This window comes from Myodes glareolus, chromosome 17, assembly GCF_982192425.1.
Source record: "Myodes glareolus chromosome 17, mMyoGla1.1, whole genome shotgun sequence".
NCBI classification, from domain to species: Eukaryota; Metazoa; Chordata; class Mammalia; order Rodentia; family Cricetidae; genus Myodes; species Myodes glareolus.
This window is the reverse complement of record NC_142042.1, coordinates 36,291,842-36,314,932: the sequence shown is the minus strand read 5'-3', so window position 1 is coordinate 36,314,932 and position 23,091 is coordinate 36,291,842. Positions and strand designations below refer to the sequence as shown.

General features: G+C 48.3%; 2 protein-coding genes across 2 annotated transcripts in view; one reads left to right on the top strand and one right to left on the bottom strand.

Moving 5' to 3' along the window:
* Positions 1 to 231: 231 nt before the first annotated feature.
* On the bottom strand, positions 232 to 13,884 carry LOC146891225 (uncharacterized). Its single transcript, XM_085677774.2, has 4 exons — positions 13,853 to 13,884; positions 5,619 to 5,675; positions 3,802 to 4,952; positions 232 to 2,765 (listed from the first exon to the last, which is right to left on the bottom strand). The coding sequence occupies exons 1-3, from the start codon at positions 13,882 to 13,884 to the stop codon at positions 3,827 to 3,829; spliced, it is 1,215 nt and encodes a 404-aa protein (XP_085533900.2). The 3' UTR covers positions 232 to 2,765; positions 3,802 to 3,826.
* The window catches only part of Cnn3 (calponin 3), a 31,469-nt gene continuing 12,816 nt past the window's right edge, over positions 4,439 to 23,091 (top strand). The window contains exon 1 of the mRNA XM_087897612.1: positions 4,439 to 4,579. Coding sequence (XP_087753738.1) covers positions 4,523 to 4,579 — 57 coding nt within the window. The 5' untranslated portion in view covers positions 4,439 to 4,522. The remainder of the gene's footprint in view (positions 4,580 to 23,091) is intronic.

Below are 23,091 nucleotides of genomic sequence, written 5' to 3'. Positions count from 1 at the left end.
TGATATGACTGGCAGAGAGAGGAATATAAGGTGGGAGGAGATAGGAGCTTGATCTCTTTTTGGTCTTGAGGTTTCATAGAGATGAGAACTCCAGAGTCTGGCTGCTCTGCTTCTCTGATATTTCTGCTTTCACCCCCTAATATTTGACTCCAAGTTTTTATTATTAAGACCAATTAGAACTCATGCTACAGATACTACATTAGAAATTTATAGGTTTCTTTTCTTTTCCTTTTTCTTTTCTTTTTTTTTTTTTTGCAACAGGGTTTCTCTGTGTAGTCTTGGCTATCATGGAACTCACTTTGTAGGTCAACTCACAGAGGTTCACCTGCCTCTGCCTCCCGTGTGCTGGGATGAAAGGTGGTACCACCATGCCCAGCTCAAAATTCATAGATTTTAATTATAGTTTGATGGGCATGGTAACATCTCATACTGTCTTATTTTTGTGCCACGCACCATGTAATTCATCCCTTTGTTCAGAGTATCTACACCGAGTAAGCTGTCTGTCATAGTTACCTTCAATTGTCAGTACTTCCATATCTGATCATATGGACTCTTGACTGAGGAACTGCCTCCATGGATTGGCCTGTGAGGATGTTGTGTGGGGTATTTTCTTTTCTTCCTTCCTTCTTTCTGTTTTTTTTGTTTTGTTTTGTTTTGTTTTGTTTTGATTTAATTTTTGAGGCAGGGTTTCTGTGTGGCCTTAGCTGTCCTGGAGCTCACTCTGTAGACCACGCTGGCCTTGAATGCAGAGATTCGCCTGCCTCTGCCTCCCAAGTGCTGGGATTAAAGGCACAACCCACCATACATGAGGCATTTTCTTGTTAATTGATGGAGGAGGACCCAGCCCACAGTGGTTGGTGCCATTCCTGGGCAGGCAGTCCTCCAGTTATATAAGGACAGTAGCTGAGCACCCCTTCATGGTGGCAGCTTTGTTCTCACCTCCAGGTTCTTCCCTAGACAGGTGAAATAAACCCTTCCCTTCTCAAGATGCTTTTCTTCAGTATCTTGTGACAGCCATAGGCAAACAACGCTACCTGCCCATCACTCACTCTTGAGCCTGGGTCTCAGATCCTACACAACATCACAATGGCTGCCTTCAAGCAAACTTACTGCATAACAGCCCCAAAGTGCAAGGACTGTAGTAATGGCAGTAATTTCACTGTGCCAAAGAGAAGGTGGAAAGTACTTCCTTGAAAAGTGTATCGTTGTTGTCTTTAATTATGTGGGTGCAGATACACATGTGTAAGTACAGGTGCCAGCTCCCCCTGGAGCTGGAGTTATAGGTGGTTGTGTGCTTGTTAAGTAGATACTGGCGAAGCAAATTCAGGTCCTCTGGAAGAGCAGAATGTATTCTTAGAGCCATCTCCAGTCCTGAGTTCTTCCCAATATAAATATAAATATCACATCATCACAAAGCAGGGTGACTCCAGTGCAGGGCAGACTATGTTCATAAATAGCAGAGTTATCATTTCTCTTACTGTACCTAATGCAGAAATCAAACTTTATCATTGGTATCCATATAGAAAAAACAGTACAGTCTTCTCAGCATTCAGTACTATTCTGGGTGGTAGGCACCCCCGATTCTTGAGGTCCATGTGAGGGGGGTTAGGGAGCTGGCTATACCAACAATACCACCTCAAGTAAGGGATGGACATTCCCCAAGGGGCACGAAAAAGAGAAGAGTCTTACAAGAGTCATTTCAGCTGGCAAACTCTGTGTCAGACCTAGCTGTATGCCTGTGATCCCCGCACTTGGGTGGCTGAGGCAGATTTTGAGGCTAATTTGATCGTCAGAGTGAAGATCTATTTCAAAACAACAACATCTCCCAAATCAAGAAAATACCCCTCCATCCCACCCCCACATACACAAAAGGGATTTCATACAGTTTCTGGGGACTTGAACTTGTAGAGCCATGGTCATCAGGCTATGCAGGGGGCACCTTTGCCCACTGAGGTATCTATTTGGCCTCATTATTCCCATTGCTAAAAGTCTTCCACACCCCTCTCCCCCTCTTTCCTTCTTTAAGAAACAGGGTCCCACTGTGTCACTCTGACTGGTCTTGAACTCACTGAAATCTGCCTGCCTCTTCCTCCTGAGTGCTGGGACTAAGGTGCTTTCCCATCCCTGCCTCCACATTTCACTCCCGACACAGCTCCACTTATCTCTGGCAGGGCGCTAAACTCGAAGAACAACCCAGCCACACTGACAGAACCTGCTGGGACCAACAGTACTTCCCAACAGTACTTCCCTAAGTGTTGGTGGGAGAGCCACACAAATGTACTTTGGGGAGAAAAAGAGTGGAGCAAATGTTAATGTTCATTTTGAAGCCATACAGAGGGACAAGAGTTAAACACCCACAGCTGTGACTGCCTCCACTGTCCCTCCACAGTGCCTTTCACATCACACACCTTTGAAGCTCTGTAGTCCTTAGCGATAACTTGTTAAACATTAGAATCCATGCCCTGGGCGACAAAAAGGAATAGAATTCCCAAGCACTGTACCCAGGATGATTTAGGAGATCAAAATAGCATTGACCACAATTCATTACCCACTGTGGCCCAACACAAGCCCCGAGGCTTGGGGTTCTGCAGGACAGCTGTGGCAGTGGCTGTAATTTCTACTTCAAATCTGGCTGCTAGGTTTCAAGTGCTGGTTCTAAAAAATGGGTTTGGTCGGCTGGATGACACAGGGCCACTATCACAGGACCGGAAAAACAGCCCCAACCACTCGTTCCATCATCATATTGGGTCAGTTGCGTCATCTGTCTGTGGAAAGAATGCCCTAATTAGTCTTAGGACCTCCAGAAGCAATTGGTAAATCCTAGGTCATCTCACTTTTCTGCCTATTCGACCCATCCCTATCCCCTCACACTGTACCTTACAGATTCGATGAAAAATTCTTTCAGCTAACAGAAATTTTCTGCCTTTTTCTTTTCTATATCGCTCAGGCTGACCTCCAAACTCAAACTCACAGCGATTCTTTTGTGTTGGAAATGCTGGGACACCATGCCACATTTCCTTATTTCTATCCCAGAAAGGTTCAACTTGGCTATTTGGGCTCGTTTGATTCAGGCAGCCACCCCTGGTTCTGTGGGCTCATCTGGAACGTCAGCTTGTATTTGGGAAAACAAAACCCTTATATTAGGACTCAGAGGAGTGAAACCTGTCCCGGGTGTGCTCCAGAACGCCAAGGCATGAGGTGACACTATGGGGGTGGGGTCTTTGGTCGTATTAGGAATCTGAGTTGCAGCCTTCAAGTCGCTAAAACAGACATGAATTCCAACTCGGAGTTCTGGGTAAGTGAATGGGTTAACCTTTGGAAGCCCTACAGTCCAGTGTAGTCCCAGGAGCAGAAAGAAGCAAGGGCCAACGTTCTGGTCTCACCTTCCTCTATCAGTTTGCCTTTGAGATCAGAAGAAAGGAAAGGGACAGGAAAGAATACAGAGTGCTGATTCAAAGAGATCTCTGACTAAAAAGAAAACAAACAAAAGCAGGTAGACTCCTGATTCAGGACAGTCCTCTCACTAAAAAATAAAGGAGCAAACTAAAACTAGACTGGGCAACTGCCACCTAGACTTTTGGCCTGGCTGAACTTCCTCCCTGTAAAGATGCGTGCAGAGGGCAACCGGTGCGAATCCAGAAAAGGATCTGAAAAGCCCCCAAAGCTTTGCCATAGCACTTTCCCCGATTTTTTCGCACTCCTTTAAAGTGTAGTCAGAGTGAGCAGGGATTTGGCAAAGAACCTTGATCAAGACAGAGGTCAGACCCACACAGGTGCGGCAGCTGAGTGGGGAGGGAGGACCTGGCAGGTGTTGCTGCAGGCCTCCCTAAGCCAGACGTGTGGGCTCGGAGGCTGCTCCCGGGATTTCCAGCGCAGCATCAGGGCGCGCTGTGATCCGGGAGGAGGCGGATGGAGTGGCCGGTGAGCGGCGGGCCAGCTCTGGGAGCTTCCTGTCCCCCTCCATCGACGGAGCGTCACGGATGCCTGGGAGTTGATGAGAACCGCGGCGGCTGGGAAGCCCCCAGGCGCCGGGGCGGGGCGGCCGCAGCCCGCTGACCAGCCGGGAGGAGGGGCACTGAGGTCCCCGGTGGCGTGAGGGCGGGGCCGGGGGCTGGGACCCGCGGGAGGGAGCGGCGCGCCCGCTGCGCTGCCATTGGCCACGAAGCCCTGGAGCCGGAGAGGGGGAGGAGGCGGCGCTCCATTGGTCGAGCTCCCCGGCCAATCCCCGGAGGCCTGGGGGGGGACCAGGCTGGGGGCAGAGAGTGCGGAGCTGCGGAGCGGGCAGCGAGCCGGGCAGCCAGCCCCATTCTAGAGTGTCCCTGAGCGTCCGCGGGAGCCGAATCCGACGAACCCTCGAAGCATCGCCCGCGTTCCCCAGCCGGGCTCCGGAGTCTCTCGTAGCGCGCAGAGGAGCGAACTCGAGCATCTCCCGCGCGGCCACCGCTGGGACGAGGAGTAGGGACACCGTGGGCGACAGACCCCCTGAGCCCGAGTGCAGCCGCTTCCCGTCGTCGGAACCGCCATGACCCACTTCAACAAGGGCCCTTCCTACGGGCTCTCCGCCGAGGTCAAGAATAAGGTACGCGCGCGAGCGGTCTGGGGTCGGTCTGCCGCGGGGAGGGAGGGCTGCGAGCCGCCGCGGAGAGACGTCGGGGCTGCCCGAGAGGTGCGCGTTCCCCAGCTCACGGAGCCGGCTCGCACGCGCTGGCCCTGGCTTTGTTCCCGCGCCGCGGCCCGGCTGGGGGTTCCCGGACGCCTGGAGTCCCGCAGCGTCGCGGGGCCCGTTCGAAGGCTGCAAGATGCTCCCCTCTGGGGAAGAGGGCGCTCCAGAGTGGTCTTTGGCCCTTAGGCGGGGCCTGGCCTCGCGGCTGGGACTCCGGGAGTTGCCGCCCCCGCCATCCGCCTGGGTCGGGGCTGCCGTGGGACCCTGCGTCTCCTCCCATCCTGGCCCCCTCCTCCCACAAACGAAGTTGGGCGGTTACGTGGCCAAACCGGGCCCCTCATTGTTCCTCTCCTTCTCCATGGGAGGGGATGCTGAGTGTCCCGCCGACCCCTGGGACCCGCGGGCGGAAAGGGAGCCCGTCGGTGGTGCCTCGGTGCCATTGGCTCTGGTGAGGAAAACCCAGACAAAAGCCTGAACGCGCGGCCTGAGAGCCGGCTCAGCTGTTGATGGGAGACTTAGAAAAGCAGTCCTGAGAAGTTTGCAGCACGTTGAATTGTCACGATCTCTCGGCAGGGTCGCTTTTGTTCGGGGGTTTGTTTGCTGTGGCGGGTTGTATTTTTGGAGTGATCGGAATCTGGCGACCCTGCTTTGCCGAGTACTCATCTCAAGAATGCATCGGGGTTTATCTCTCAGACTTTTGGTCTGGGAAAGAGATGAGAAGCGTCCCCCTCCCCAAATCCTCTCTTTCCTTCCTCCCTGCCTGCATTCCAAGTCCATGACATCAGGGGTTTCGGGGGGGGGGACCAGCCAATCCGCGTGGAACTGCGCACAGACCGCTCATTGTCTCCTTTTTGCTGTTCCGGCCAAAGCGCCACAAAGGAGGGCTGCTGTGGTTTAATTCCCATTAACCTCCCGGGAGCCGAAGCATGTCAGGATTGTCACCGCGCTGTCCCACCTCTGGTAGAATGCATTGGCATTGTCAGGGCTGTTGACACCTCGAAGCTGCGGGTGTCTGCGGTGCGAAGGGAATCGCGTAGAAGTAATGAAGCGCACCGTTGTCAGACCCAATCAAGAGCATGGTTTATTCTCTCCCGCTGTTGAAGCTAGCGCACCGCTTTGTAGTTCATCTAGAAGATTCTAAACAGTCTTTGGAGCAAGGGGTTAACTTTCATCTGTATTCTAAAACGGAAATCTTCAGGGTTTTAACCTTTTAAAAAATGTTTTGTCTGTATTAAAGTTTCCTTAAAGAGGCCGAAAAGTTTGTTTGGAGTACAGCCCTCACCAACTGAAAACCTCGTTGCAAAATAGCGGTCCTTCCAAGTTTATAGCCCTAGCTTTAGGAAGCCGAGGGCGTTGGCGTGTGAGAGCTGGGTGGCTTGTGCTCCGGCGCGGCTTGGCGGCGCACAATTTTAATTCCCTCTGGGATTCTGGCGCCCAGTGAGTCTCTTTACCTTTGCATTGTAAATGAGGTCCTGGTGACGTTGGCAGCCCTTCAAGTGACTTGGCTTTTCCTGGTTCTTAGTATCCAAGCTGGTTTTCTTTTTGCTGACTGGCATAATAGCTTCTCCCCCTTGTAGTTCTAACCGAGCAAATAACCCCAGGAAGTGCAGAGACTCGGGCTGGATTGCTATTACTGTAAGTGTTGGAAACAGTAAATCCTCAGGGTTTTTTTTTTCTTTTTTCTTTTTTAGAACGCTTGGAAATTTATAAAGGCTGTTGGGATTAAACACCAAGCTCATTTGAAAAAAAAATAACCCCCCCTTTTTTTTTATGCGGGACTGTCATACAAGACCTTTTTGTATAAATCTTTTTGATCTCAGCAGCAGAGGTGTCGGGTGAGGTGAGGAGGACCACTGAGATTCCAGCATCATTTTTTGATTAGGATGCTGGGCTCAGGAAGGGTGTGATTGGTCCAAGGTCACAGAAGAAACTCAGAGTATTCTAAGAATTCCAAGGATTGGTGTCTTAGTTTAGCTAAGTACTTAGATATGTTCAACCACAGGACACTGTTGTCTGCCCCTGCCCACCCCTATTTTTGTCATCCACCTGTTACTACTTGACATAGTAATTATTCCTGTCATGGTATTCATCATCTGTCCGGGCTTAGAAACCGAGTCTGCATGCCTGAGCGAGGTGTTGGTCTTTGACTGGAGAGTAGGGCTGTTGGATAAAGAGTGGACATACGGAAACATGAACTTTTCACATCGCATCTTCATTCTCTTCTGCCCCCCCCATATATTGTATAATTAACGTGTTGATTAAATATCAGAATTTTGTTAATTATTTTGTGTGTATGGGTGTTTTATCTGAATGTATGCCTGTGCACCTTGTACCTACAGTGCCTTTGGAGGCCAGAGGAGGGTTTTGGATCTCTGAGAACTGGAGTTACAGATGACGGTGAGCTACCAAGTGGGTCCTGGGGGTCGAACCCAGCTTCTCTGCAAGAGCAACCGGTACTCTTCAGCATTTAGTTAGAGCTCCAGTTCATTTTCTTCCATAAAATACCATTTCATGTCTTGGTAGGTAGTGTGGAGTGGAGTTTGAGTCCAGCAGATGTAGATTCTAGGTCCTCCCCCACTTTGGCTAGTTCCTGTTTTGGATGATGTGGGCAGGTCCTTTGACATCTGTCTATTGGAGTCCTGGTTTATGACATGGAAAGTTCGGCTATTTTGTTTCTTGCAGTTGTCTGACCTGCTCTTCTAAGAACTCAAACTTTGTATCAGAAAGCATGGAGCTTATGTTTTAGTGGTGAAAGCAGCCCACCAATGAATTGAAGGCATCTTTGATTTTAAAATACTTCGAATCGCTAATATTCCAGGGCGGCAACTTTGAAACTAAACCTTTATTTCGTGAAATGCCAATACATAAGCAGAACATGCAAACTTATTTTAAAAAATAGGGCGAGAAAATGTGGAAACCTGGATTCAAAAAAAAAAAAAAAGAATCCCTTCAGTCTGCATTGTGGATCAAGTGTTTCTTCTTTTTTGAGACAGGGTCTCATGGAGTTGAGGCTGATCTTGCATTCACTGGGTAGCCAAGAATAATCTTGAACTCCTCCTATTCCTGCCCACATCTCCCAATTGAGTGCTGGGATTATAAATATGCATCCGCCATTTCTGACCTGGCTTTAAATAACAGTGAAAGAAAGGAACAACAAAAGGACCAGTAACTGATCTCCAGAAGCTTTACCTGCCCTGGAAGTAGGGTGCTGTTGGGTCCTTGAGGAACGTGTGTGTGTGTGTGTGTGTGTGTGTGTGTGTGTGTGTGTGTGTGTGTGGCGGGGGGGGGGGACGACTATCCTGGGTTGTTCGGGTTGAACAGGCTCTGTGAGACTAAAAGGGAAAAAAGAAAGCGAAAACAATAAAACCAACAGACCCTCTAAGGAAGGGCAACGTTTCCTGACAGTTGGGTCTAAACAAATGTTGGAGCCAGTAAAAGCTGGCTGGCTTGGGGCGGATGTCGCAGGGCCCTTACAGCTCTCAGGGTAGTGGAGGAAATGAACAGGAGTGGAAAGGGTTGGTACCCCCACCCCAGTGGCTTTACAACAGTGTGTTTTCTCGGCGGAGCCTGAGTGTTGAGAAAGAGATGGGAACGTGTGATTGGAATAGGTGTTCTCACTCACAGCCTTCTGTCCCTATTGGAAAGTCTGGCTTGAGCAAACTAGCTTCCTGGAGAATCTTTTTGGTCACTTAGTGGTATTCCCAAACAGCTAAAAGCACTTTGGAAGACATTACTAAAAGTTTAAGGCACTTAAAAGTAGATTAAACGGCCCTATCATAAAGTGAGGACCAGGACCCGTGACATCTGAGCAAACAGCTGCGTTTTGGAGTGGCCTGGGTTAGGGTATTTCCCCGGTGGCTCCAGAGTAAATTATCACTGAAGCCAGACTTGATGATGCACTCTTTAATCCCAGGTGTTGGGTGGTAGAGGCAGGTGATTCTAGTGAGTTTGTGGCCAGCCATGGCTATGTCTCCAAAATAAGCATATATATAAATAAAAATAATAAAATCACTTAAGGCTGCATACCAGAATCACTGTAAAAGCATGTAACAGGGTTTATCCTTTTTTTTTAAGTACTGAAGTTAGACAATTTCTCATTAAATACTTGGTGTTGCCTATCTCTGCCCATTAGAGATAAAGATTCCAGGTCTTATTCGGGGATGCATCTCAAGGTCCTTTTTAGGTTGTGGTTTGGAACATAAGAGATGCTGTGTAACTATATTCCTTATTATAAGAAATGGAAACTTATCTTGGAAGTTGTAGTAAATATTTATTGATTTAATGAATTTGTCGATCAGGAATAGATTTTGCTGTCTCCAACAGCTGGAAATCAATCTGCTGAGTAGTCCCCCCGGTAAGAGAATTCCGCTGGCAGGTCTGACGTTTTAGAAGGGCTTCGATGGCTTTGTTTAGTTGTGGTTGAGAGGGGGTCTGACTATGTAGCTCTGGAATTGGCTGTTGTGTAGATTAGGATGGCCTCAAACTCTCAAAGATCAGTCTCACCTGCTTCTGCCTCTCAGGTGATGGATCTTTATAAAGAAGTGTATTCTAACACTGGCCACGTGTTGTTTCGTAAAGTAATTTGCTCTGTGTATTAATAGCACCTTGAAAACTTAACCACTTCAGTAATTCCATCTTCTTGCTGATTTGGGAAAACTCTTTCATGGACTTCCAGCTAGACCGAAATGGTAGAGATCCCCTCTGGAAAGCCTGTTTTGATGCTGAGCCTCACAGAAGTGAGACAGGGTGACCGTCTTTGCTGCTCAAAGGGACTAATTACTGAGATTTGTTTTCTGGCTCACTTTTCTTTTCCTTACCCCTTCCCTCATGTCAACCAAAGCCAAGAAGATGCACTTCGAAAGGACAAGGAGCGGTACTATACCTCTGGATCACTGTCTTTTCATGCTTACTGTCCTGTGGCCTTTCACAGTCTGAGAACATTATATTGTTAGCCTACAGTTTCAGATTTCAGATATAGGCTGAACAGTGGAAACATTGTCGGTACATCCAGTAACTAGAGGGGTGTGCACGGCGTGTGTGTGTGTGTGTGTGTGTGTGTGTGTATGTGTGTTTTCTCTGTGACTGTTTCCCTTCCAGATTAGGACATGAAGATGAATGAGGTTTTTTTTCTTTTCTTTCTTTTATGTGTATGTGTGTTTTGACGGAGCATGCTTTAATGAGTTTTTTACCTTCTGTACTCCATCCCCTGTACACCGTGGCTAAGATGGCTAATACTATTTGTGAATACTGTATTTTTCTCTTGTAAAGCACAGTTGGATGGTTTTGCTTGGCTTGTTTCGCCATCTCTGTAGGCATTTTAACTTCCTTCTCGTGATGAGAAGGTAGCCGTGTGGAGCTTGTCCTCAGTGTGGGGCAGGTCCTGTGTTCTTCTTGGCGTTAACCATATATTGTGTGCATTGGTTCTCTGACTCTAGATTCAGCCATATACAGGCTCTGAACTGTTGATGCCTGTCTTGTGTCCTCTGTTTTATGGTAAGCATTTCTGAAAAGGGGTTGTACATCGCATTGTTTGTGGGGACTCACGTCTAGTCTTTATAGTAAGCAATATAAACATCTTTTGCAAGTTTTCTAAACACAATGTTTCTGAACACTGAAAGGCCTCCTGGCAATGTCATCTCTGGTTCCTGCCAGTGAAGAATGGGTACCCTGGGTTTGAATCCAGTGTCTTGGAGATTCACTATGGACTTTGGGCAGGTGATTTAACTTGTTTATATATCAACTGTCCAGTGTACTTGGCTTTACAAGATTTCTGGGAGATATATGACCTAGATCGATCGTTCATGTCAAGTGTTCAGAATTAGCCCAAAGCCCACACAGTATAGATTTGCTGACTAGGCAAGTATTTTGTTGGCCGGTTTAGTTCAGTTCTGGCTTCTGAGCTGTGTTTGTTGTGTAGATGTTGATACTGTCTCCAGAAGCTGAGCTTTCGTTTGTATTGAGGCTTCTGACAGGACAGGACCAGGTCACCAAGCATCCCTACTATTTCTTTTTCATCAGGAATATGCTGGGGTGTCTGGATCCTTGTCTGGAACTCCTGTAGCATCCTGGGTGATGCCTCTTTCTTGCCCATGCCCCGCCCCGTCTAAGTCCTGGGTCCTCTGTGCCTCTCTGGCCTGGTTTATCTGTGTGTATCTGCCTTCTGAGCAGAAACGGGGAAGCTGCAGGGAGTGGGTGTGCCTCCTGGGCGGAGCTTCCACAATGGCAAAGCCAGAGAACTGGGATCAAGAATGTAGCAGAAAGAGGCCCCCTTTTTCCTCTTCCTCTCTGGTCTGTCTGTCTTTTCTCTTTAATCGCAGCTTCCCAGCCTTCCTTGCTACTTACAGGCTCAGCCAGTGGGTAGGGTATGAGCTTCGTCATTTCGCTTTTCTCCCTCTTTTCTGCTTCATGTGGGAGGAAATCTGAGAAAAAATAATTAGTACCATGTGTAGCAAGTCTCTCTTACTGTTGGTTAATTCAGACATATGATTCTATTTAAAAAGCAACAGCGAGCCAGAGGCTACAGCTCAGCTGGTAGGCTGCTTGCTTAGCATTCACAAAGCCCCGGGTTCAATCATAGCACTCTATAAGCCCAGCCTGGTCACAGGAGCCTGTAATCCTGGCACTTGGGAGGTGCAGGCAGGAAGATCAAGAGTTCAAAGCCATCCTTGGCTATATGGTTAGTTTGGAGACAGCTCGAGGCACATGAGAAAACTTGTCTTAAAAGCGGGATGGGGAAATAATTCACTTGGTAAAGTGTTTACCTTTGGATCCAAGTTTGATTCCCAAGAAGCCACAGAGGACAAAAAGAAACAGTTGGGTATGGTGGCATGTGGTTGTAATCCCAGCACTGGGGAGGCCGAGACAGGCAGCCTACTCAGCAAGTCCCAGGACAGTAAGAGATCCTGTCTCGGGGGTAGATGGTGCTTGAGGAGTGGCACCCCAAGTTGTCCCCTGTGTCCTACACGTATATACACATTCCCCTAAAAGAAAAGCTACAGCGGTCACGTTACACTTTCCATCATTCATAGAGATTGTATGTACATGACCCTTATCCCGGGAGCTTGTTAAAAGCCCATGGCCATTAGCAGCAAAACTGCGTCGTCAGGCTGTTCCGAGAACCTGAATGCTGAGTATTAGGAACCGCCATGACTTCGCCCTGGTCAGATAGACCTAGACATTTTATCTTGGTCGGTTAGGTTTTCATTTCTAGTGTTCTTCCTCTCCTGGCTCCACCTCTTTGCCTTCTTTTTTCTTCTTAGTGGCCAGTGATTCACTTGTAGATATTATCCTGGGGTTGATTTTCTAGTACCTTCCCAAACACCTGTGACAAGAGGCTACTTTCTGGAGAGGCCAGTAGAGTAGTCTTCAGTCTGAGCTATCTTTGCCGGGTATCTGCTTATGAACTTTTGAACCGTGCTGGCGCTGCCCCCCTGAGACTGCAGAGTCTCCTGGCTGTTGGAAGCAGAGCTCCTCCCTGGCAGCAGGTTCTAGTTTATCAGTGTGATAAAGTGATACAGGGGGACAGGGATAGTGGCTGCCTTTTCCCCCCCTAGATGGAGGGGCTCTTCCAGTGTTGCCCGGGTTAATCTCTTTACTCCTGGACCCAAGCAGTCCTCTTTGCTCCGCTCTTCTCAGTGGCTTGGGAGTCCAGGCCGTCTCCACTGCCTTCTCTTGCTGCTTTGTGATGAACTAGCCATGAACTGGATAGAGCGGATGAATGGAAGTAGAAAAGGCTTAGACCCTGGGCAGGCCTGGGTCCAGATTCCTGCTTGACACAAACTCAGCCTTTGGATAGGTCATCTCTGCTTTCTTCCTTGCTTATGAGAGCCTCTCCAACTCTTTAATCTTTGTTTGGTGAATGACATAATTGTGAAGAACGGGAACGGTGCCAGAGTGTCAGAGCAAAGCCCTGAAAGAACCCCGTATCCTTGCCCTCACCTCTGGCTCCAGTCACCCCGACTGTCACTCATACCCCACAAACTGAACCGTAGTCTTTGTATGGATTTCCATGATTTGCTTTCTACTTCCGTACTGGCAGACATTCCTTGAAGATGCCTGCGTGGGAAAGTGCATAGCTCTGGACCCAATATTTAAGTGTATGCTAAGTATTCAGAAGTTGTTCATTTTTGAAAATCAGGTTTATGGTGTGAAACAGGAAGAACGCCACGTTATTTATTTTCATAAACTGAAAGCCAGTACTTGGAAGATAGAGAAGGGAGGATCAGGAATTCATGGCTATTTCCAGCTACCTAGTAAGTTCTAAGGCCAATCTGAGATTCTGGGCTTCATGAGACCCTGCCTCAAAAACACCAGACAGCAGGGCCCGGAGAGATGTCTCCTCGGCTGAGAGGGCTTGCTCTGCAGTCATAAGAATTAGAGTTCAGCTCTTAGTTCCCATGTAACAATCCATTCCTGTAGCCCTAGTTCTGGGGAGGGTGGCGACAGGAAGATCTCTGGGGCTTGCTGGCTTCTAGCCTGTTAGGAGAAAACATGAGCCCCGGGTTCAGAGAGAGAGAGAGAGACCCTGTCTCAGATGGGTGGGTGGGGAGTGAGGGAAGAGGGCACCTGGTGCCCTCGTTTCAGGTCTGTGTGAACACAGGTGCACACACGTGCACATTCACTCTCTCGGCCCCTCCACAGCTAGATAAAGAATTCTCAACAGAAATGACAGCCAGACACGCACAGGAAAGCTATGTAAGTGGCCGTGCGGAGACTCAGGCCACATGCTTTTAGCTCTTTACTAGTGTGTGGTGAGTCACCGACATCCCCACTCCCTGTTCACTGCTCACCCTGTCAGACATGGGGACCGGGCAGCGGGGAGGGATGACGACACTTCCAGTAGAAATTACGTGGTAAGTCGTTCTTAAAGTAAGAAGCTTAGGCAGCATCAGAATGATCCCATTAAATGGTACCCAATGCTATCAGCTAATTGTGATGATGTGCAGTCGGCCTCCTGTTTCTGTGAGCTTCACACGTGTGGAGGCAGCCAACTGTGGGCTGAAACTGTCCCCCAAAATGTTCGTGTCTGTACTGAACCTGTCCACAGACCTTCCTACCCTTTCTCTAAACAGTGTGGTATGGGAACTATTTACAGAGCGTTTGCATTTCTGTTAGGTAATACCAGCGATCTAGAGATGATTTTAGGTATGGAGGGGTGGCGGCTGGAGTTGTAACTTGGTGGTCGAGTACCTGCTTAGTGGGCAGGAAGCCCCGGGCGCCATGTCCGGTGCTACACACATAAAAAGTCATGGAAGGATGTGCACAGGTCCCTTGCATGTACTACTTAAATACCGTTTCATACAAGGGGCCTGAGCATTGGGTGTTTTGGTATTTGTGGTGGTGGTGGGGAATGCCCTGGAACCAGTCCCCGAGGATACCAAGGGACAGCTGCTGAATGTGAACAGTCTTCCAGTAACCGAATGGGAGTCGCCAACAAAGCATAGGAGAAGAAGGGAGACATTCAGGGAGTCCCTGCAATGTTCGTGAATGAACTTGGGGTGATTCTTAGCAGCCGTGAGCAGTGAGAGCCACAAGAACCTCAAGGTTGCAGTAGAGGAAGCGCTGTGCGTGGGGAGAGGCCCCTGCAGTTTCCAGACCTCCACCCCAGTCCCAGGCTAGAGCTCAGAGAGAACCAACATTGTTCAAGGGGCAAAAAAGAAAGGTGTTGAGCCTGGCGAGGGCAGGCCAGGGCGAGGAGCCCCAGGATGGGCCTTTGCCAAGATGCAGGGGAGGAGAATCGGAGGTCCAGGAAGGCTGGTCTCATGCGGGAGGAGGGCTGGAAACAGGCCCTGGATTGTGCTGCTGAGCCCTTGCTGCTAACCTTTTGAGAGACTGTCTTCAGTGGAGCGTTTTTTCCAGGAGGTGGGAGCACCAAGAGAGGAAATGGAGAGATCTGGCCGGACATGAAAGAGAAACAGGTCAGTGCTTGAGGCCAGCATCAGGTTTATTCAAAGGTTTGCTTGTTTCAGTCGAGATGGGAGCCTGTGCCCATTGAAGGGCCAGTGAGGGAAAGGCTGGGGCAGAGAGTAGAGCTGAGGGTTGGCAGAGGTGGGAAGAGAGTGGAGGACCCTAAAACCAGATGATGTGGACATCTCTTGAGCCAGTAGTATCGCTCTTATGTAGAATGGGGTGTCTCTTTGTCCCGGGCCTGGCCTGGAGCTCCTGAGCTGGTCGCATAGACCACAGGAACTGAAGATGGCTTGCCCTGTGTGTGGGATATACTGCGTTCCTCTGCTTGTCTCAGCTGAGTTCCGCTGGACCCTTTGCTGCCAGGGCACTTGTTCCCTCCACCCATTCCCTTGGCCCTTGGCCTGGAGCGGATGGGAAGTAGGGTTTCCGTTTTGGGTTTTGTGCGCGTGTGTCTGTCAGATCACCTCTGGGAGACCTTTGTGCTGGGGCAGAACAATGACCAACACCATAGTTCACGAGGACTGACGATGTTCCTCTTGGTGTATTCAAACTCTGTGACAGTCACATACAGTGTGAGTTGTCACTGTAATTGGGATATCCTGGGCCTCATAGCCAGGTCCTAGCTGGAAAGAGGAAGCTGTGTTCAAGTTTTATTTATTCATTTATTAATGTGTGTGTGTGTGTGTGTGTATGAAACTGAGTCTTGTAACTAATTATCTCCTTTTTTGTCGTGGTGAATAAGAAGCTTGAACTTCAGTGTGCATCTAACCTATCTTCAGTAACATTTGTGTAGGTCATGGTGGTATGCAGGTATGTGATCCTAACTCCCAAGTTTATCATTTTTCCTATTATCAAATTAAAAGAAAAATGAGCTTAAGCTTGATGGAGAGGCCACTTGTTTTGTTCCCGACTGCTCAGCCCCACTCAGAAACTGTTTTAATTAAATCACTGCTTAGCCCATTAACCCTAGCTTCTTATTGGCTAACTCTTACATCTTAATTTAACCCATCCCCATTGATCTGTGTACCACCACGAGGTCGTGGCCTACCAGCAAAGTTTCAGCTTGTCTGTCTCTGGTGGAGACTTCATGGCTTCTCTATGACTCCGCCTTTCTTTCCCCAGCATTCAGTTTAGTTTTTACTGACTAACTAAGTTCTGCCCTGCTATAGGTCCAAAGCAGTCCTTTATTAACCAATTGTATTCACAGCATGCAGCGGGGAATCCCACATCACAAGCTTTTAAATTAGGGACCTACCAAGTCCTTACACCCCTTGGGTCTGGGGACTAGGGATGATGAGGGAATGAAGAAAGGGCAGACACATGTACAGGAAAGCCGGGATGGGGTGGACTGGGCTCTCTGATGGAGAAACCACAGCATCCTGGAAGCTCAGTGTGTTCATTATATGCAGTCAAATAGAGATGGGGTTTTTGCATAGAGCTGAACGGGAAAGTAGGGTTATTATATGAAGATAAAAAAGGAGCCTTGATTATTAAATATAGCTGAGCAAAGAGACAGATTTAGCTGATCTTGGTAGGAGTGTCTCTGCGGGGGACCTGTCCTCAGCTGTAAATGTGGCACAGGGAAGCCGCGGTGGGTGTTCTCTGTAAACACTATCAACATTTGCACTCCAGACCAGAAAAGGGCTTTGCCCCTGAGCCTCACCTGGCCACGCTCTTGTCAACAGCACGTGCTCACTCAGGACGTCACTCCCGCAAGGTCACTTCCTCTGCCGTTTCATGAGGCACAGGGGAGCTTTTTGTTAAGGGGGAAATGGGAAGTTCCGTCCTGTTAGTCAGTGGAAACGTCATGTCCTCTAACTTTCATGGTGGGAGAAGGCTGTGCTTTCCTGCCCATGTGAGACCTTTTTGGGGTTCCCTAGCCAGCCCGCAACCTGCCTTTATTGCTGACGGTTGCCTCCTAACTCTGCTGATCGTCCAGCTCAGTAGTGGATAGGGAGTCATATGGCTCATGGTAACTCGTAGGTGATGGGAGGAGGAGGAGGACCCGGGAGGAGGAGGAGGACCCGGGAGGAGGAGGAGGACCCAGGAGGAGGACTTCCGAGGTCAGTACCAAGGAGCTTCTGGTTGCTCTGTTCTGGGGACTGATGGTGAAGTGAGTTTTGTGAACTCTTCAAATCACAGTAGATCTTGAGTTGCATCCTCTCCGGCAAGCCTGAAGTTATCCTGTGAGGCGTGAATACATACACGCCCCAGAGCTGCAGAAGGCGCTGCTGCAGCCAACACAGCCCACATGGATTTCAGCGCTGCCCGAGTGTGGGTTCAAAGGTTTTGGAGGCAGCCCCAGTCCCGAATCTAGGCAGCAGCAAAGAGCTGACCACAGCGGGTGCTGCTGTGGGGACGCATGCGCGCTCCAGTCATGGAAATGCAAACTTGAGAAGTAGGCTGGTTTTCATCCACTGCAGCTTCGGCTGGGACCCTGTGCCAGCAAGATCTCTATAGATCTCTCAAATTGACAAGGAAGCCCTTTATCAGAATCTTCTCCAGCTGCCTTTCTTGCAAGAAGGTTTCCTGCTTGCACTTCGCTGGTACTAATAAGGTATTTTTCCATTTGGCTTCTAGTTCATTTCCTTGGGATTTCTGTTTATTTATCCTGGGTCTAACCTCCATGTGCCTCAGAATAAATTGGCTCTCTCTCCTGTAAAACTTTCAGTTAATGTTCAGATCATGGCTGGCTTCTCCTATAACCTTCCAGGCCCCTTCTGGGGTGTGTATAGTCACTTCCGGCTGCCCAGTTTTTCAGAATAGACCATGTATGATTGATTGATTGAACATTCATTTATTGAGGCTAGCTTTCAAATTGTAATCCTACCTCTGTCTTCTAAATGCTGGTATTATAAACATGGGCCACTTGCTTGGCTGTATCTGAATTCTTTAATTTTTCATCACCCAATTCGATCTTTCTAGACCAGTGGTTCTCAACGCTCCTGATGCTGAGACCCTTTAAATCCTCATGTTGTGACCGCCAACCAGAGAATCATTTTTGTTGCTACTTCACAACTGTAATTTTGCTACTGTTATTAATTGTAATGTAAATATTGGTGTTTTCTGATGGCCTCAGACAACCCTTTGAAAGGGTCATTCAATCCCCCAAAGGGGTTGTGATCCACAGATTGAGAATCACTGGATCCTGATGATCAGTTTGTTGTATCCCCTTTTAGAATGTATCTGGATTGCAGTATTGGCACAATGTGGTTTCACCAGGGTACAGTTGAGTGATTACCCAGTACCTGGTGACTGCTCCTGCTGACCTTCCAGAACTACGACACACAGTGACTATGTCCCTAGCAGTCCATCTAAGATTACTAGATCGGCTGATGAAGGCTAAGTGACGCCTGTGGTGACTGCAGCAGCATTCAGATGCAGATGTCCTTCAAAACAAGATAGACCTCTGACTCTGAGGCCTCAGGCTGGTGACATGATCCATAGACGAATGCCACCTTTAAAGTACCATTTTGTACCATGCATGAAATTGAGATCCGCAGAGATGAAGTACTGGTCTTACCTCATGGAAGGAGACCTGGGCAGCTGTTCTTGCTGTGACTTTGACCCTTGCTGGCTGCTGGTGATATCTACCCTCCCACCTGCCAAGTGCTTGCATACACTCCCCTAAAGTCTCAGGTTCCCTCCAAGACAGTCATCCTCACCTGCCAGTCATAGAGACTCTTGTTAGGGGGTGGGAGTCAGAAGTGGGTAGACCTGGCTCCAGGATTCTATTCACAATTGCTCACCAAGTGAGATGTTGCCATCCTTATTAACTGAAGTTTTTCAGTTTCGGCGTGTTTGGGGAAGCCAGCTTCCATAGTTGTGCTCCCCCCACCCTGTTGCATGTGCACACGTACCCCTCCCTATTTAGGGCTGCACTTTCCGAGTCTACTTTTACCTGTGTATAGTCTGCATCTGAGAATCTAAAGATTATTTTTCTAGACAGAGAGGCCAGGGTTGACTTTGCTCTTCGCTTTTCCTTCTGTCGGTCGTACTGTTTATTGGAGTAGGCACTAGTCCCGTTTCTCTCGGTGTTTTTAAAGCTCTAGCTTCTTGTCGGTTTCACGGTAACCGCATCATCAAGTCTTAGGGTCTTTGTGTGACTCTGGCTGGTAGAGTTGGAATCTGGCACGCCTTGTGTGTTGAAAGCTTGGTTGTCTACTTATGGCTGGAGGAATGTGGAGGGAGCAGGAGGTGGGGCTTAGTGAAAGACAGTGACATCATGGGGAGGTTTGGGATTATAGCCCCTTCCCCTGTCTCCCTTTCTTTACAGACACCATCAGCTGAGCAGTTTCCTCTGTCTCATGTTTCCCACCCTGCTGTTCTGCTGCATCGTAGGCCCAAAGGCAACTGGGCCAAGTAGCCACGAACTGAAACTGAGCCAAAGGAAACCTGGCTTCAGACATTTTGCTTCAACAGTAGGAAACTAGCATGGTCCATATCAGGGGATATAGTCTATATCATGGTCTGTAGGTCTGGCTATAAGCCTTTGAAAGAATGCCTGCCTTTGAGATGCTCTTGGATGCTACTGTGCTGACTTGCTCCAGATGTGATTGTCCTTGACTTTCAGGCTTTCCTAGCAAGTGCACAACATAGAATGACTTTCAGATTCTGAACTACTGGAATATAAGATCTCTTGGGGCCGAGTCTGCCGTCTGAAAAGAGGACTAGGGGAGCAGAAGCTGAAAGAAACATCCAGAAAACATGTGACAGATGCTGATTTAGATACTGTTCCATCTCTGAAGAGACACTGTGACCAAGGCAATTCGTGAAAGGAAGCCGTTCACTGGGGGCTTGCTTACACCTTTCTAGGGCTGGACCGTGATTGTCATGATGGGAAACAGGCATGGTGCTGGACCAAGACCTGAGAGCTTTACATCCTAATCCACAGGCAGCAGACAGAGGCAGGACCTGGCATAAAGTTTTGAATCTACTCCCAGGGATGTGCTCCTTCAACAAGGCCACACCTCCTAATCCTTCTCAAACAGCTCCACTAACTGGGGGCTAAGCATTCCAGCACAAGCCTTTGGGGGCACTAACATGGGTGTAGTTTTTAGTAGCTAGATTGGGGTCCTGCTGAATCATCTGAGGGGGTCAAAAGCAGCCCTAGAATTCAGGCATGACTGAAAATTGGAAGACTGTTGTCAGCACCAGAAACAATAACCTGGAATGTTGTTTTAATAGCCCCTGTGATGGTTTATTGTAGGAAGGAAAAGTGCTTGGTTCTCTGCTTGCATGGGCCAGGCATCTGCAGATTCAGTCAGCAACATCAAAAATACTAGGAAGAAAATTGTGTGTTCACCAAGCATATGTTTTCATTGTCATTATGCTGTGAACCTTATGTGCCTGCTTATTATACATACATACGTATATATACATATATATATATGTATATATATCGTTTACATTGTATCAGCTCTGATAAGTCTGCAGTTGATATAAAGTATATATGGATGTGCATGGACCATGTATACGAGCTATGCTATTTTATGTAAAGCACTATAGTAGGTAGGGATTTTGGTGTCTGTAGGAGTCCTGAATCAGAGCCCTGTTGATGATACAGGAATAAAAGCCAAGTGCCCTTTACTCTTCAGGGGACTCCGCAGTGTGCCTGGCAAGTGTGGCCATCGGGCAGTTCTTTTCCCATGAGGGTGAGCCCTCCGCCTCTAGGTGCCCTAGTAGCTTCTTGTTGAATGCTTGCTGCTTACACCAACAAAAGCACTACAGAATCGCACTGGGTTTGCCTCTGGTCCATTGCTGAGACGCCTTTGAAGCCTTTTGTCTCCCCGGTTACCTTGTCTTCCCATTGAAGACTTGCAGGGAAATGTCTCTCCACAGTGCCAGGTCTTGGCTGCCTCTTACTCAGCTCTGGAAGGCTGTTATCTGATGTAGTGTCTCCTACCATTAGGAAGGACAGGCCCTTGGGGCTTGTGGTTTTGAAGAGAATCCTTCCTGTGTTGTTTTCTGTTTTATTTGACAGAGGATGACACTTTGAAGAAGGGGGGGTGGGGCTGGGAGGGGCGACGGAAAGAGTCGTGTACCCTAGTTCATCTGGCATTTCTTCCCCTTGCTGTCTGTCACTGTTGCTTTAACCTAATGACCTTTTCGCTCCGTCTCTGCCAGATGGAGTACAAAGGAATGAGACTGTGGAGTGGGCTGGGCTTTGGAGGGTCCCGAGTTTGTCTAGGATTCTGTTCACTGTTGCCTGCAAGACTCTCTGTGCGCTCTGCATACTTCCATAATTTTATTTTTGTGAACAAATACTGCTCTGTAGAGAGCTAAAGCGAGGACTAAAGACTAGCCATGCAGGACTGCCCGCGCTTGAGAGAAGGGCGACTCCAAATGGTTTCTCTGAGCTACCCACATTCAGACAGGAGTGCCCAGGCCGAGCAGATGGGTGGGTGAGGCTCCACAGAGCAGGAGGAACGCAGCTGGGGTAGTTCAGCCTAGTGCTCTTAGCAGGGTTCTTAGCACTGAAGGGAGAAAGGGAGGAAGGAAGGAAAACAGTTGATGTTCAAAGGGGTGAGCAGAACAGGCAGTGTTGGCTGGTAGTAGAGGGCGGTCCACCCATTTGCGGAGGTTTGAATAAAAATGGCCCCCATAGACCCATAGGGAGTGGCTATTAGGAGGTGTGGCCTTGTTGGAGGAAGTGTGTTGCTGGGGGGTGGGATTTGAGGTCTCAGGTGCTCAAGGCAAGCCTGGTGTGGCCCTCTCTTCCTGCTGCATGTGGATAGAGATGTAGAACTCTCAATTACCTCTCCAGCAAGTGTCTACCTGCATGCCACCATGCTTCCCACCATGATAGTCATGGACTAAACCTCTGAACTGTGAGCCAGCTCAAATTAAACGTTTTTTTTTTGTTTGTTTGTTTTGTTTTGTTTTGTTTTGTTTTTTTTCATAAGAGTTGCTGTGGTCATGGTCTCTTCACAGTGACAGAAACTTCAGCTAAGACTTCATCTAACAGCCTGGAAGGCTTTTCCCTTGGTTTTCATCCCTACTGGTGTTTGCAGGAAGGTGTTGGCGAGCTTCAGTGGGGAAGTCTCCATCAGCTGTGCCCAGGCTCGGTTCTCCTCGGCTCCGTGATCTTCACTTGGACTTTGATATGGAAAAGATGATGGCAAAGGCAGGGGTGTTAATCAAATATTTCTCTCTCTCTCTCTCTCTCTCTCTCTTTCTCTTTCCCTCCTTCCTTCCCTCCCTCCCTCCCTCTCTCTCTCTCTTTTCTTTTCTTTTCTTTTTTTTTCTTTTCTTTTCTTTTCTTTCTCTCGAGGCAGGGTTTCTCTGTGTAGCAACGACTGTCCTGGAACTCCCTCTATAGACCAAGCTGGCCTCGAGCTCTCAGAGATCTGCCTGCCTCTGCCTCCCGAATGCTGGGGTTAAAGGTGTGAGCCACCACCTGACCAGTTTCCTTGATGGCAGCTATTCTAAACAGAGTGATGTGGAATTTGAAAGCAGTTTTAATTTGCATTTCCCCAATGCCTAAGGTTGTTAAGCCATTTAACAAAAACAGTATCTATTGGATGATTTTTGTCTTGATGTTTCATTATTTGAAATTCTTTATATATCTTTGATATGAATACCCTTATGTGTGATTGGTGGTTTGTTGTTGTTTGGTGGTTGGTTTTTGAGACAGAGTTTCACTAGGTAGTCCTTAGTTCCTGTCCTTGGACTGAAAGGATCCACTGTTTCTGCTTCTCAAGTGCTGGGACTAAAGGCATGTGCCACCACACTTGACTTAGCAGAACGTTTTTCCTCCTTTCTGTAGGCTGTATCTTTATTCTAACATTAGGGCAATTGGATTTTGGTTTGGTTTGGTTTTTGTTTTGTTACAAGGAAGAATGCTGTTTTAGCCCTAAGTTACTTTTTGTTTTTAGTTTTAGTTTTGAGAATTCCATAATGCATATGATGTGTTTTGATCAAACGCCTCACCCATTCTGCCCACCATTTCCCTTCCCATCTTCGTGTGCTCAGTTAAGCGTACTGAGTCCACTTAGTGCTGCGTGTATGGGTGTGGGTGTAGGATCACCTCCTAGATAGAGCATCTGCACCGTCTCCAGGATCACATCCCTGGAGAACACTCTCATTCCACCAGTGTCCATCCTTTGCCAACAGCTCCTTAACTAGGAGTGGGATGTCAGGAACCTGTCCGTGTTGGGATTTCGGCTGGCTTGATCTTGTGCACGTCTTGAGCTGCGGTCACAGCTGTGGGTTAGTGTGTGCAGCAGCCTTGCCAAGCCAGGTGACTGCATTTGCTGCAGGTGTCCACTGCCTCTGCTTCTGCAGCTCTTCCACCATGTCTTTCCACAGTGACTCTGAACCTTGTCGCCAGGGCCTGGGATACAGAGGACCCATTTAGAGTTGAACACTTCATAGTCCCTTATTCTGCGCATGTTGACTAGTTGTGGGTCTCTGTATTAATCACCAGCCACTGCAAATCTGTGGTTGTTGGGTAAGAACTTCGGATGCAGTTTATTACTGTGTCCATTTAGCAAAATAAGAGCAGTAGGTTCTTATGG